Below are 16,443 nucleotides of genomic sequence, written 5' to 3'. Positions count from 1 at the left end.
TGTGTGTCTAAGTGGTGTAGCAGGTCGCTAACTATTTCCCCTTAGATCATGGGGGCTTCATTCTGCTCCCCGTCCCTGTCTTCCAGTTCAGCGGGCTGGGTACCCTGAGAACAACTGGTCTTACTATTAAAGGCTGAGGCAAAGAAGGCATTAAGTACCTCAGCCTTTTCCTCATCCTCTGTCACTATGTTTCCCCCCACATCCAATGAAAGATGGAGGTTCTCCTTAGCCCTCCTTTTCATGTTAATGTATTTATAGAAACATTTTTTATTGTCTTTTACGGCAGTAGCCAGATATAATGATATTGGGGGAAAAAAAGCAACATTAACGACCTTTCTTTTTTCCATGAAATAGGTGTTCCTGTCATCCACTACAACTGAGTACAGCTCTCTTACTATTGAACTAAACAAACCCATAAAGAATGACCTGGTCCTTGATCAAACCCAAGAAAATCTGTACGTGATGACCACAGACAAGGTAACGTGTCCTGCTTGAATTAAGGACCAGGTCCACTTTCATTTTCTTTGCAACTTTACCTGAGATTTGTACATTTCTCAGTTGTTCCTGGAAGTCACCCCATTTGGTGGGGCTCCCCCCTCTCTCTGTGTATGAAGTCCTTTCTCACGTCCAAGCTGATGGACTTGATTGTTGTGACTTGGAGAACTGTTATATCCTTGATGCTTAGCGATTGGGAATGAGAAGTGAGTTCACCTCTAAAGCTCTCTTATGGGGTCTGTGAGAAGGATGAAGGTGAGATGTTTGGTACTAGCACGCCACAGGGTCAGGCAGCCCTAGCACTCAGTGTGGTGTCCATGGGGTACCGGTGGATGCTCTAGCTGCCATCAGTCCTTTTCAAGAGTACTTCAGGATTTAAGATGCTGGCAGCTGACATAATAGCATTTACACATCTGTAAAGCCGTCAGGAGTTTTCGTGGGTCTTGCTGTCAAAAACTAAGAAGCAATGGAGAGAATTACAACTTTGGGAAACACTTTTGTTCAAGCTTCTGCTAGAACTGAGCGAGTGCAGCAGGAAAGGTCGGACTTTGCTACAAAAGGCACAGGCAGTCTTTTCTATGTTCCCCTTCTATGTGCTGGCAGGTGAGGCACAATGGAGGTTTGTAAAGAAAGGAAGAAAAAAAAGCAAGTAGGAGACGAGAGGGGTGCCAGATTTCTCCACCTCCAGCTGTAACCCTCTTCTGACACTTCTTTTTGTGGTGGCTGGAGCTGCCAGCCTCAAACGCATGGTTCAGCAGCTCTCCAGGACGGGGTGGGTGACAGGCTGCGACCATCTGCAGCACTGATAGTGACACGGAATGGGACGTGGGAAACGCTCTGGCAGCAGTAACACAGGGACAATAAGGGGGGCTGTGAAAGGAGAGTATTTGGGGGAAACAGTGCGAGAAGAATGTTCTTTGACTGTTTCATAAAAGGATTAATACAAATTCCTGCTGCAGGAATGTTATATTCTAGCTGAAGGTTTTCAGGCTAGAAGCCACATTGGAAAAAGTGGCAGATAAGCAACTGATAAAGCATTTAATAATATGACAGTGTGTGAGAGAGGTTACTTCTTTTTTTTTTTTTTGAGTAGTTGATACGTCTCATTTGGCTTCTGTTCAGATTTGGAACAGAACTCCAAACTTCAACATTGTCCACAAAAGCCTGGGCAGCCTGGCACCCTGTTTGACAAGCTGGCACGTTGCTTAAAAGCCCTGAGGTCCCCACCAGGCTATGGCGTGAGCTGCTGAGCAGCATAAGGGGTGGCAGCAACCTTGAAGGAAGACAAGTTTTCTGGTGACAGTCTGCTTGAACTGGTAGAATTTAGGAAGGCCACAGACAAGTTTTTCAGAGAAAATTTGCAAAAAAATAATTCCATCTCTGCAAAACGTTTAAATTTAGAAAGCGGCAAATTTCTGCCAAAGAAAGGATTTCAGTTTAATCTTTTCCAAGTAGCTCTCATAGACACTGCGGTTTCTGAATAATGCGAATAATAGTTTTCTTTTACAAAACCTGTTCAGCTTAAATATGAATAACTAAAGTTGGGAGCTCTGTAATGGCATTACATTACTGTCATCTCCAGGAGTTAATTACAATGAGCAGTCCCACCCACTTTTAGAAGCAGATAGACAGGAGGAGAATGGAGGCCTACACTGAATGTGCAGCTGAGAGAAACAAAGCGACGTAAGCGAGGAGAGAGGAATAAATGCTGAAATGTGCACTTCTGGGTTAAGCACGGCTGGGAGTTGTGAGAATAGAGATATCAGAACCCTGCCCTGGGAGTTAAAATGGTTTAGAGTTATTTAAAATAAGGAAAACAATAAAGGGCATGCTAGCTGTGCTGATACGCGTGCTTAATGCTAAGCTACTTGGCAGATGCAGCCTGCCTCAGCATTTGGAAATGAACTGCTTGGGCTCTGCAAGCACTTGAGCAAAGTGAAAGTGATGATGTGGTGGGTGATAACTTGAAGCAGCCTTTAAAAAGAAATCAGATCGAGAGAAATACAGGGAAGAAGCATACAGAGGTTAAGAGCCATAGTGAGAAATAAGCTCTTGCTCTCCTGTTTCACTTCTCCTCCCCCTTCTCCTCCCAGCTTCTGCTGCTGTGTCAATAGCAGTGGGTGGCTTGGAGCAAATGCTTTCAAAAGTCAGCCCCCTCCTCCCCGCTTTGCTCCCTGAGCTTGGGCAGAGAGCAGGAGAAACCCCTTGCAGCTTCTTGGGGGACTTGGAAAGGAGCATACCACCCCTGCTATGCTCATGCTGGTTCACTACAAGTGAAATCACTGGTAGGGTCCCAGATTCCTTATGGTACATACATACCATATCGGGAGGAACGCAGAAGCCTGTGGCAGTCACTTACCACGATCACTAGCTTGTTTGCTTGTTTTAGCTTTTACCACTCTCTTTGATTAAGAGTGCCAATTAGAAAATCTCTAAAATTAGTTTCTCTGCATTTTGAAGCTGGCTGTAAATGGAGCTGCTATTTTTTCTTTTAATCCATTAAGTTTACATAAAACTTGCAGAGGAGGCAATCTCTAGGGCTTGTTTCTGCCTGCCAGAATTATGAAATAAATACTTTGTCATAAAAAAGCCATTCACTGGATATTTAATTACTCATGGGTACCAGTTAGTGAAACAGAGTGCCGGTAACTCAGCTCCAGTTAGGTAAGAATCTGTGGAAGAAGAGAATGCTGAAAAGGTAAACCTCTGTATTAATAAATGCAAGAAAACTACCCAAAATTGACGTTTTCCTTAACTGAATTAGACTGAACTCTCTGAATGTAAAAGGCCAAACTCAGACTTTCAAGGTAGCTTTGTAATTGCCAGTTGTTTTAAATGAGAAGATAAGGTAGAAAAAAGAAAGCTTACATACATCTCAGAGTTACTGTTGTTAGACTTTTTGCACTCTTTAGAAGTAAAACATAGTCAGCAACAGGAAGATGTATGTCCCGTTCTCCTCTTGCATCATTTCAGCAGCATAACTAAAAGGGATGTTTGTGTGCTGGCTCCTTTTTCTGTGCACCAAAGAAAGACAAAATTGTTTATTCTCAGCACCAAAGGAAATCAAAACCAGAAGCCATATATTTACTGGGGGACTGAGACATGAGAACTGATGATGCTCTTTTCCCTGCTGCTTCCTGTCATAATTAGTTCCATTTTCTTTCATGAATGTATTGCATGGTGGAGGGTTATGCGTGGAGAAGTGCAATAAGCCAAAGCACCTTGGCTCTCTCACGCTTGCAAACTTTCTGAGATGCCTTCTGGCTAAAAGTGCCGCTGACGGTCACATTTCCAAACAATTTCATCTTCGTGCTAGCAATATGGAGGGGAGGATATTCTGTTTAAAAAAATTATCTAGCCAGTACCAAGTTAGCCTTTCAAAAGTATCCATCGTGCAGTAGCTGTTTCTTGAATTTGGAGCATGGTTCAAGCAGTGGCTGTTCTGCAGTAGCTGCTGTAATGCGGATTTCCAGAAATAACGTAACTGAAGGGACTGAAAAGCTCAATTTTTGGAGACTTGCTCATGATTCTTGATTATAACAATGTCCTACATTACTTTGGAGAGAGATTAGAGAATACTGGAGAGAAAAAGAGCAGGAAAAGTGTGTAAATTTGGACTTTGTTAAGGAGGGATAACCACACTCTGGTTTTGTATGGATTTTCTTAAAATCAAACTGAGCTCTGATCATAATAATACAGGGTCAAGTCTTCTGCTGCCACAGGCAATGGCGCTGTGCAATCCTGTCCACAAATGTTCCCGTCTCCTTATGCCTTCTTCAGATCCCTTACAGTTTGCCTTATTTTCGGTTCTCTAGGTACATCGTCTACCTGTGCAGGACTGCCACAAATATTCGGACTGTGAGAAGTGTACTCAAGCAAGGGATCCATACTGTGGCTGGTGCGTGAGAGAGGGCAGGTGAGTGCTGCCGGTGTCTTCTCAGGTGCAGGCAGTGGAATAGCTCAAATTTTGACACATGCTGTGGGTTACTGCTTGGCGTAGTGATCCCAGCTTTTTGAACTCAGCCTTACATTCCTGATTGATAGTGATTGCATGTTATCACGCAGACATTGGTATCAGTCTTCTGTGCACACAAATAAGTCCCCGTTGACTTCTGCAGATTTGGTTAGTTTGGGAAAATGTATACTTTTCTGCTGCTACTGAAAATTAGTATACATCTTCTAACTGCGTGTTTTATCATTCTCTGAACTGCACAGTCAGATGTTCTCCCAGAAATTTAAAGAGTGCTCCCTATTTAAAATTCAGAAAATAAATCATATATTTTAAGTAGAGCAGGAAAGTGTAAAACAGAGCATAAAAGAAAAAACTGTTCATGTCTGAAATAAAATATATAGCTCAAACACTGTTTTTATATAAGCGTCATCTTTCAAGACACTGAACCCTAACCTAACTGTAGGAGAGCAGAAAGTGGCATTTGGCTGACTATTGCAGAAGTTAACTGAATTAATATTCAAACACATGTAAACTAGGACAGCACTGAACAGCTCTGGAATGTCTCTTCTTTGCACTCTTCATTGATTGGAGTGGCGAGAGGGAAGAGCGGTCCTGCAGCTCTCTTTTTGACTACTAAGTTAATTAACCCCTTGGCATGAGCAGTTGGGAATTCGTGATTCTAAATACTTGCTGTTGGAACAAAGGGGCTATTTAATTATAGTATGCAGATGAATTCCAGGGTTCTAGCTTCCTGTCTGAAAATGTGAAGTATCACATTAAGTTACCTACCAGCCTGATGTGTAGCATAATATGGAGAAAGAAGAGAAACTTATGTAGTGCGTGCAGGTTTATGTAATATACTGTAACTTTTCCAGCCTGGGTTTCAGTTGCTGTGGATGAAACCTAGGGATTTGGAATATACACCTCAAACTCCTCCTGGGCTGCTGGGAGTTGAAGGCCATGTTATATACCATACGAAAAGCAATTTTCCCTAGATTTCCCTTCAGGTTTCTGATATGACCACTGACCTCAATATCTCAAAGTATTAATGGTCTCTGTGAACAGGCAAACATGAATTTTTGCATTTGCTAGTATTTATTTCCAATGAGGAAAAAAAAGTTTAATTTCTAATGTTTTTCTCATCTGCAGCAAGTTCTGTCTCATGATCACACACAGCACTTAATAGTGTGTTTAGGGATATGTTATATGAATGTAGACTCTGTATGTAAATGATATCTTTAAGGGTAGGGTTGACAGAACTGTGCAGCAACTGCACTGTGTTAAAGCCCCTGAGGAGTTAATAGTCTTGTGCTACAGCAGCCAGAGATCCTACAGCATTTTCTCCTAAACTTTGCACAGAATGGAAAGAATATGCATGAGACTGACCACACACTCAACTTCAACAAGCTTTTGTAGCCACATATGCAGCTTCTGCACCACAGCATCTCTTCTTTCTGTCCTTCTTGTATGTGAGCTGGGAAAATCTCCCAATATTTTTGGTGAGGCTGCACAACTGCTGTCATCTTTCTGTAGTGGTAACGGTGCCCTGGCAGAGAGAGGTCTTAAATAGTGGCAGGAGTTAATGAAAACATTCACTATGAAAGTGACATTTCTAGTGCTATGGTTTCACAGGAGCCCTCCACAAACCTGTGTGCCCCCAGCAATACTCTTCTATTGCATTTGTACTCTCGTGCATCGGTTGTCTTTTTACTGACAACACATAGCTGTCTGCCACTTGACCTGCAGAAAAAACTAGCCTGTGCCCACTCATTCAGGAGTTTATTATAAATTACAATGAAGATTAATCAGCCTGGTTTCAGATGATAAGGCAATGGCTCCATTGCCTGATGGCTCCTGTGCAAAATATTACTGCCTCTGTATGTTTGGGTTGTCTAATCCAAGGTGGGGTCCAAAATATTATAGTTATATGTTCCCCCACTTGCTTTTGACATCTCAAACCATCAGTACTTATTCCTCCACTTATTCTATTAAAAGTTCTCTATTAGCAACCTGAATAGTCAATATTAAAGCAAATTCCCAGTCATCTTGTGTTGTAATTTCAGTCTCTAATCCTGAAATTGTTGCGTTGTTCAGAGAAAGCAGATTCCAGCTATAATATTGGTTTGCTTTGGTTTTTGTTCCTGTTTTGTCAGGTGCACAAAGAAGGCAGACTGTGGAACAGCTGATAAGGAGAACCACTGGCTGTGGAGTCCAAGTGGCACGTGCATGACTATCATTAGTGCAGACCCTCTAAATATGAGTCGCAGAGCCCCTGCAAAGGTATGACAAGAAAGTGCTTTCCCTACATGTTCTTAAAGCACTACCAAGAAGATGAATATCCGCATTTCTTTTTGCACAGTGGTGACTAGGAATAAGATAGTGTTTTGGGTATCTCAGTCTCTGGCGTTTCTCACAGTGCTCTTTCTTGCCTGCTGTTTTTGCAGGTTGCAGTTCATGTTTTCTTCTAAGAAATGCTCTTTTTGACCTTCTCTGTAAACCGAAATGATGCACTAGTATGGATGATAAAGCACTTACATTTATCTGAATATTATGAAAGTGTTGCACAATGTTGTATAACCCATAAAAAGTAATTGATAGCGGAGGTTTCATGCTGCCCTTTCAGCTTACTTGAGCATAAACTTAAGTAAGCAGCGAAGCCATAAGCTGTTGCTTTAAAATCAGCAATGGATTTGCCTACACAGCGAAGTCTGGGTACATGAAGAAGGTAAATTCAGCGTGCAAAATGACTCCTTGGCAATAAAACTGAGTGTTCAGAGTGTGACCAGGGTGTCATAGTTTGCTCTAGCTCCAAATGGAGCATGCCAGTGCAGACTGAGGGCTTCCTGGGGGTGCTCAGCAAGTAAAATCAGTAAAATGGCTTTTAATCTCTCTTAATCAGAAAGAAAGAGACTTTAATTCAAGTCAGTTTAATTCCATTCCTAAATGATGTAAACAGCATTGTGTTAAGGCCATTTCTATGTTGAATAAAAACGTTAGGAGAGTGCAACTAGTCCGCTTAAAATCCACACCTTCTCTTAGTTCAGATCTTGTCGACTTGTGTTGACAAGTCTCTGGTGTCTCACATCAGCATCTGAGGCCAAAATACCTAAAAACCAAAACTAAGCCCAGCTTCAAATGAGGTTTACATGCTGCCTGTACCATCGCTAATGCCTCTGTCTCCTCATGATTCCTTTACTCACCAAAAAACATTGCAGCTCATAACACAGTGGACCAGTTTCAGTGTGAAAGGGATGATTGTCATTTCTACTGGCAATACAAAATGGAAAAAGTTAAACTGTATAATTAACACACCTGAAGCATTAAATCAAGGACAGCATCCAAAATTCATTTCATTTTTTTCCTCTTTCCTTGCTAAGTTTTCCAGTTTTATTTTGCTTTTAGTTTCTCACATGCACTCTGTATTGATAGTTTCCTCGAGGAGGTTAATGTCTCACCATCATTCTTTCAGAAATCCTTTTTCAACAGTAATGATAGATCACAGTGGGTTTCTTGCATGTACATTGAGTCTTGAGGAAGCCACTGTTATATGCAGCACTTTCAAACTCCAGCTTTTCCAGCCCATCCAGCCTTGGTTTCATTATTCACTAGTAACACCTAAGGTTAATGTAATTTTAATTAAGTTTGTCAGGATTTAAGTGTTAACCACTCTGTTTACTGTTGCTAAACTGGATGCTGAGGACAAGAATAAAAGGCTTTGGGTGTATCTGTACAGACATTTTTGTTCTGATCTAATGCATTGACAGGACAAGAGGTTTTTGTACCAGTCTAATTCAACATAGACCCAGCCTGGAAAAATTGGTAGAGGTATAAGAAGAAAAGATTAGCAGATGGGAAGAAATAAAAATTGAAAAAGAGAAACATCTTCTGTGATACTAGCCAAAATATCACCGCTGGCCAAAAAAAAAGAGCAGTTGAAATTCTCTGGCCATAAATCTTACTGGGTCTTGGTTCACTTCTTTCAAATGTTTTACCCTTTTTAAATTTTGTTTCCAGGTGGAACTGACTGTAAGCCCATTGCCAACTTTGACTGAGAGTGATGAGGTTTGGTGTACATTTGGTGAAACAACCCACTATGCTCAATTAAAAGAAGGGGTTATTATCTGTGATCCACCTGATATAATTCCTCCAACACCAAAAGGTCAAGGTAAAGAAATATTGCTACCCTCCATGTATAATAAGAGGAAAGAACATAGCCTGCTGCTTCTAATGTGATGCTCTTATATGAGCTGCATACAAGATTTTTTTCCTCTTCCAGTCCCTTTCCCCAAATAGTCTGTTGCTGAACTTTGTCCATTCAAACATTTGAAAAAAAAAAAGGTTTGCTTAAACTTTTTCCATTGCTGTATTTACAAGCATTCCCAGTGTTTCTACCAGGAACCTGAAAGAGGAGCTTGGCAGAGGCATAGACACGGAGCCAGAGAGGTGCTGTTCTGTGTCCCAAACAAACAAAACCCAGCTTCTCTAATCTTACCCTAATCACTCCGAGTTTGGGGCCAGAAGAGCCGCATATGTGCTTCAGATGTGAAGTTTTTCATCTCTGATGTCTTAGTTTTGCTCTAGTAAGCTGTAGGTCAGTGGCTTGTTTTCTGGTCCATGTCACAAGGTTGTCCTTTCTCTCATAAAGCCTTCTGCCTCTTCTACTATGTGCCCTCCAGCTTCTGCAATAGTAAGTCCAGTGGAAAAATATGTGATCGTATAACTAAAGGCTGTATCATTGTTCTGAACCACTGATTATATGCTTAAGGTCTGTTGCCAACCATAATTCTTGTGCTATTTCCTAGATAGTGTTTTATTCATGTTTTAAATTCATACATCTTGATGCATAAACACATAGAATAAAACTAGTTATACAGCACTGTTTATTATGTATCAAGTTTAAAAAACAAAAAGAAGAAAAACCCCCCAAAATGGGTGCTCTTGCAGCTTGCAGAGGTGTCCCTGAGGATAACCCTTTTATATGTATCACAGCAGCCGTGAACTGTCAGATCAGTACTTGGAAGCACTTTTTAAGATAAGTTTCAATTCTCTTAAGGCTGAAACAGGTCAAAATCCAGTTTTAGTTGCAGGAAGAGTAATGATGTTAAAATCTCACTCAAGTTTTAAACTAGCTGGAGTGTGTCAGGGTATCAGATTATGCTAAGTGTTAAAGCAGCACTCTGTTATGTAGGGCCAATTCACATTCCCTAAATATTTTGTAAAGCGGGACATAAAGCGACTGGGTTGATAAACATGACATCTTGATGTCTTCCAGCATAAAATGTGAGACTAGAAACCTGTCAGGGATGGCATTAGAGTAACCAAGTCACTTAGAAATAATACACCTCTCTGAGTTGGTTGGACAGGGATCCATCCGAAAGGATGTTCAAAAGTAATATAAAGATGCTCAGAAGCTTGACAGACACTTCAGCAGAAGGCAGACAGTTACAAACAGAGGCAGTGGTTCCTGGCAGCATGTGACAAAAAGTCCTGAGCCATCCACTTACTATTAAGAAACCCTATTGAGTTTGGAAAAGTCTGGGTTACTTTAGTTGTGGTTGGCTCCGAAGGGAATAGGACATTTCTAGAGAGGAAGGATGCTTTTTTGCAGTCCTGTTGTTAGGAAATCCCCTGGCATTCCTACCAGTCTGAAATATTCAAGGGGACCCAGCGCAGGCAAAGGTGACTTCCAGCCAAGCAGCTTCTTTGAAGAACCTGTTCAAGGAAAGCAGAATTTGAAATTGCCCAATAGCTTGTGAAATAGCTTGTTGTAAGGGCTTAATGATTTCTGCAAAAGGTGTTTCAAACAGCTTCGCTGAGGAAAGCACCCGTTTCTGAAGATAAATTTTCCACTCTTAGTTCAGTAATGATCCAGACAAAAAGTACATTTGTGGAGAAATCATGTATGGCAAACTGAAGATCACAAGTGCCTGTGGTAACTTAGTGTTGCAGGCACTGTTGGGCATTAACCACAAAGATCACTTGCTTTAATTCACATGACGATGACAGTTTTAATCCACAAATGAAACAAGTAATTTTACATGCAGACATATTCATATTTAAGAAAATGTTTTATTTAAAATGACTGTTCTCGTGCCAGTTTTCATCTGTGTTCAATTATCTCCTTATTCCGTTTTCCTTATTCTTCTAGACTCTTTAAAATTCTAGCATGATGATAGCACCGCTGAGAAACACTTCTGTAAAACAAAGCTATTCTATAATTTCACTTCTTCCCTTTATCCCATCTCTGCTTTTCTTCCGACAACCAGGTGCTGAAAAATTTGCAAAGCTTAAAAAGACAAAACAGAGCTTATAGATCTGAAGTATAACAGGTCACGAGCTCCAGAATGTCAACAGTATATTTAAATATTTACTTATGTCCTATAAAATAATAAAAGTGTTATCATTGTATCATTCAGCTCAAGGGCTAAAGAATTCAACAACCACTTGGATAATTTTTTTTTCTTTTGTGATAGATCATGTTTCAGTTCCACTTCAGTTAACCTTTGGAAAGAACAAGATATTTTTTGCATCACATACTTACCCTTTTTATGACTGTGAAGAAACAATGAATCTTTTTGAAAATCAGCCGTAAGTATTTCAGCTTCTTAACTTAGATGTTTAGATCCTGTAGCATGGTGTTTCAGGTAACTGGCAGCTGAGTTACTCAATCATTTCATAATTAAGCCTTTGGCACTCTAAATTTGCCAGTGTCGAAATCCTTTTTCTTACATTTTAATGGAGTTGGAAAATGGTTGAAGGGCACCAGGTAAGCCGGGAACATAAACCACATGGAATGGGAATATTCATGGCATGTATAATTAAAGGCCAGTTCATTGGTTTGCCATTGCAGGTGAGTTCCATAGACATCTGCTTACCTACTTGTTCCCTCAAACATTAGATTGGGTTGCAGTGCGTTCAAACAGGACAATCAAAGCTGACCCTGCCCCCATCATCTGCCCTGCTTGAGGTGTTGCTGCCCCAGGGCAGGCATAGCCAAGCCAAGCCCGACTTTGTTCCATCTTATGTGTGAAGGTTGATCAAGACCATTTCCAGTTCTCTCAGACTTGATCTCAAAGTTTGTGCGAGATGCTGTGCATTTCAGATCCTTGTTGAAATATTTAAGGGAGAAAATAGCTTTTCGGGGTTCTTGAACTGTTCTTACTATGAAGTTTTCAGCTTAATATAGTAAGGACACTGTAACAGATTGATCTACCCTCCATGAATAAAGATGGAATTTCATTTACTTTTTTTGTCAATGGGGGAGAAAGCCTGACAGTTTGTCATGACTATCATATTATATTTGTAGATGCTATTCCTGTGCAAGCAATAGATGGAATTGCCAGTGGGACTGGAAGAGACATATCTGCGAAGAGTCCTCTTCAATACAGGATGTCATTAAACAAAATATGGTAATGTTTAAAAATAAGATTATTAGGTTTTTATTGGAACACTTCAATGTTTTCTTTGCCTTTTCTCTCATATCTGTTGATTGAATTAGGGATTTAAAAATTATTCTAAAGTTAACTCCAGAAGTGTAAGATTTTTTTTTTAATGACAGTGCGGGGGTGGGAATTTAAGGGTGTGACTGAGGAGGGGCAGTGAGACTGAATAACTTCTGAAAGGATATTTTTGTTCCTTTTACTATTTTGCTTCAATAGGAGGAACAAGATTTCAAGGCTGAGAAAGATAATCGCCCACAGCTTTGACATATGCTGCAGTCATTTTTAGCATGTCTAATTTGAAAGGGTGTAATCAAATCTGTCACTGTATTTTAAGCATGAAGTTCTTCAGAACAATCATTCTATTGTCCGAAGGCCATCGGAGCTTGTTGTGATAAGACTTTTTATTTCAAATAACGTGTAAAATGTTTCTTTACCCAGGAAGAAGAATGCCCGCAGTTTCTAAACCCTAACCCTCCAATAATACCTATGGAGTACCAAACAACGGTGTATTTTGAGGGAAGACATCTAGCTTATTATTCGGTAAGCAGACTAATTCAAAGCTAGATGTCATTTGAATTCCACTTAAACTGCAGCCACGCCCCTAAACTAAAGCATTAGTTTGTGTTTCTTGGAGATCCTGCTCGTAATTGTTTTTAAAGAAGGAAAAGATTTACACATTCGAGTTTGATATAATACTGGTTACTGTGGTAGAGTCATCACCAAGACAGAATCAGAGCTGGACAAAATATTTTAACTACTAGATGGGGGGTGCGGTTTAAAGAATGTAAGTTGGACCTACTGAAATACTTGACAATTATTTTTCATTTAATGAATGAGAGGAGATTTAGGAATTGTGAATGTTTCATATTTTTTCTAATTAAATAGTCGTGCTTTTTTTTGTTCTAGAATGACATCACTGTGCTTAATTCAGTTTTCACTTTTCAAACAAAAAAATGCACTCAGAAATTAAATGTTTCTTAGTTTGGGTAAAACAATCTTTTGCTGTTTTTGTGTGTGTGTGTGTGTGACCATCAAACCAGAAGATCGGGTATTTTCTCAGCTGTAGCAAAGGCTTCTCTTTCTCAGTGCTTGCTTTCAGAAAGTAAATTACAAAGCTTCTAAGAAGCCAGAGTTTGACTACAAGCTTTTAATTGTTTTATAACCTAGACAATGCATAAAATATTATAGTTAGTTTGATAAAAACGAAGCTTAAAAACCACTTCTTAGTTCTCAGTTTTGTTCTTAGTTTCTATTGTTTGTTTCTGTGTTGTCTTTGTGTAAGCGCGAATTGATGATAGATATGCTGGAGATTGCATCGATTGCTTTAACTACCAGCCATCTATCAAGGGAAACCAGGCTCATGTTTTTTGAGGTTTTTTTTTTCCTTTGCCAAATTGAAGTACTGTATAGCTTACAAAGTCCTTCTATCACCTCTGCTATGCCTGCCAGGGGATGGAAAAGGGTAAACAAGTCTGGAGAGTAACAATATAAGAAGGGTATTCAAAGAAGGGTAAAAAGCAACCCGTAACCGCTACAGTCATATGAAGACCATGCTGTGTATCACTACACTATATGTATATTGAGACCAAGCTATACAAACATATGTTCAAAAATAAATATTTTTGCTTGAAGACCTTAAAATATATGTAAACAAAGAAAAGCAATTTGGTGAATTTTATCTGTTCTCCAAGATGCCAGGACTGGTCCCTGGTAGGATGTCTGGCTGCGTGCAAGATGTGGGACACAACGCTTGACCTAAGGGCCACAGCTCTCTTTGCTAAAAATGGAAAAGTATTCCAGAGAATTTACTCACATTTCTTTTGTTTAACATTGTAAAGAGCTGTTTTTCTGCATAAGAGGAAAATCTTTCCCTGCTCCCTTGATATAAGTGGAAGAGCCCATTCTCTCTCGAGAACAAATTCAGGGCAGATGCATAATCTAGGTGTGCTGAGTTTGACTTCTAGAGGACCCTTTTCCTCCAAGGAGGAGAAACAGCAGCAGGAACCCAAAAACTCCTGCATCTACTTTATCATTCTGTGAATAAGCACTTCAGTCTTTCTGAACTACTAGTAGAGAAAAGGGAACGAAAATGTTTCTGCCCTTTTTTTTTTCTGTGACGTATCAGTTACATTTAACAAAGGCAGACACATCCTGTGGATTGAATGCTTTGTCGTGGGTAGCAGTGTTTAACAGTTTGCCTACAAACCAGACCTAGTATGCATTTATTTAACTTGGAATTGGGAAGGCTTACATGGAATTCAAGTCTCTGTAAGAAGTAAGATGAATGCATAGGCCCTAGGCTGGAAAGATGCTGGAGAGCGATGAGTGTCAAATGATGTCAGAACAATTTTTCTTAGGTGAGAGCCATGTGGGAACGTCATCTCTGTCATGGGAGCAGCCCTATATATCTTGGTACAGAGGTGCATTTTTAAGCCAAAATAATAATGCCTTCAGTGCCAGGACTTGAATAGGCACACACAGTGACTACAGCTGTATACACAGACCTCTAAGTATATATGAAAACAGACAAATAAGGCATGAAATAGCCTGTGGGGTCATGCTATCTAAGGCAATAACTTTGGTTACTGAAAGTTCATTTGAGTAAGGGCATAACTTACACTCAGCCTTTGGTAAACATCTCATGGAGGGCAGGGTGGCTCAGGAGAAGCCATGGATGGATATTTTGTAGGCGTTGGCCTGCAGCCCAAAGGCAAAATAGCATGTGGCTTCTCATGTGGAACTGTTTTGCCACAGGATATGCTGGGCATTACAGTATGTTTGGAGGTATCAGTCATGCAGCTATGAGTACATTTAAGGTCTTTATTGATTAGAACATTGGTATATATCCAATTTCCTCCTACTTTCCTTGCCTAAATTCTTGCTTAGAAAAAGTTGATCAGGAAGAATGAATGTTCTGTCGTCACTTTGAACTACTAGCTCTATTATCTTGGTTTAATCTGTGTTTTGCTTTAAAGGGTGATGCACAAACTACCTAATCATGGGTGACTAAGTGCACTAGCCGATATCATGCATATAAGCATCTCTGTTTCTAGGTGAAGGTTTGGGCTTACCCAGTGAGTAGGAGATGTGGACGGCTTCTAAAACTGCTATTGCAGAACTGAGGGTCGAAGAATAAGCTCACGCTTTTTGTATGTGCCTCAACTTGTGAACACTTACAGTACAATGAATAAATCTCCTTGTGAGGGCTTCTGCTGGAGGGAAATAGACTAAAAGAGGAGAGGCTGTTGGCTGTTTTTCTGCCCCTCCTTCCTCTGAAAGAATTTCAGTAGAAAGGAGAAGTAAATCCAAGCTGTCGTTGTTCTCTTGGGAAAAGCCTCATCCAGGACAAGCGGGTGAGAGAAAAGTTTAGTACTGATCAGTCATATTGCATGCAACTTCTGAGAGGCATTCTCCAGCTGTCCTTGAAAGATTGGCACAGTAGAAGAGGCAGATGTACCAGCATCAAGATAAGCTTATTAGCCCTCCAAAGATTTTCGTTAAAAGTAATTTCCCATTTGGATTTGTCTTTGTCATGTGTGTCTGATGAGTAACCCACTTCCCAGTGTTTGCTACATGTCTCTTCTTGCACCCAGACTGCTGAACGTGAGCTCTGTGGCCTTCTGCTCAAAGGCCTGGTGTAGCAACTCCTGATTTCAGTTCGCTCCAGGTGGCAGCTGTCATGCACACCGAAGCTCCCCCCCTCTCCCAGTGCCTTCTGTTAAGCATGTGGGAAAGCCTTACACAGCTGAAAAATACATGATATATTGAAATGTAGAGTAGGGAGAGCGAGGCAGCGTTCCTCAGAAAAGAGATTTGTAAGGTGCTTTAAAACTTGGAGTATGTAGACGTTTTCTGTAAAGCAGAATGGGCTGTAAGGCTTTCAGAAAAGGCTTTTCAATAGCTTTTTTCCTATATGCAGCTTCTGAGAAGGAAGAAGTAAAAGGTCTGTTCTCCTCTATAACATAAACCTCCCAGAGTCGGGAGTCAGGCCCTTTACCTGGTTAAACCGCATGCTCCTCCTCAGCCCCAAACCTTGGTGGGCTCTTGTGTCTGATACCCAACCTGTCACAGTGAAGGTGCAATAGGAAAGGTTTCCACTGCACTAATTAGATAAACCTAGTGGCCCATGAGTTACCAGTGAGTCCAGCATTGAAGAAGTAGCTACAAATAAATAGGATAAGATCCTCATACATGAGGCTTAGATGACAGCAGGAGACAACTTACTAACCCTTGGAGCAGGAAAGAGGAATCAAGTAACCATTGGTTTTTTGCCATGTACTCCAAGACTCAAGTGGTTCTGGGCAAAAGCAGGGACGAGATCTTTACATCCGCAGAAGGCATCAAAGTGAAGCTCTCATAAAGTTCAACAAGGCCACGTTCAAGGTCCTGCACCTGGGTCGGGGCAATCCCCAACATCAATACAGGTTGGGGGATGAATGGATTGAGAGTAGCCCTACCGAGAAGGACTTGGGGGTACTGGTGGATGAAAAATTAAATATGAGCTGACAGTGTGCGCTTGCAGCCCAGAAAGCCAACCGTATCCTGGGCTGCATC

General features: G+C 40.6%; 1 protein-coding gene across 1 annotated transcript in view; it reads left to right on the top strand.

Annotated features, from left to right (window-relative positions):
* PLXNB2 (plexin B2) overlaps window positions 1-16,443 on the top strand; it is a 132,483-nt gene that overhangs the window by 46,349 nt on the left and 69,691 nt on the right. Inside the window, exons 4-10 of the mRNA XM_009286782.1 lie at window positions 355-477; window positions 4,311-4,411; window positions 6,601-6,727; window positions 8,462-8,612; window positions 10,921-11,035; window positions 11,754-11,856; window positions 12,328-12,429. Coding sequence (XP_009285057.1) covers window positions 355-477; window positions 4,311-4,411; window positions 6,601-6,727; window positions 8,462-8,612; window positions 10,921-11,035; window positions 11,754-11,856; window positions 12,328-12,429 — 822 coding nt within the window. The remainder of the gene's footprint in view (window positions 1-354; window positions 478-4,310; window positions 4,412-6,600; window positions 6,728-8,461; window positions 8,613-10,920; window positions 11,036-11,753; window positions 11,857-12,327; window positions 12,430-16,443) is intronic.

The sequence above is a fragment of the Aptenodytes forsteri genome, unplaced genomic scaffold, assembly GCF_000699145.1.
Source record: "Aptenodytes forsteri isolate BGI_AS27 unplaced genomic scaffold, ASM69914v1 Scaffold166, whole genome shotgun sequence".
Taxonomy (NCBI): Eukaryota; Metazoa; Chordata; class Aves; order Sphenisciformes; family Spheniscidae; genus Aptenodytes; species Aptenodytes forsteri.
The sequence above is the reverse complement of the archived record's forward strand: the minus strand, read 5'-3'. Positions and strand labels throughout refer to the sequence as shown.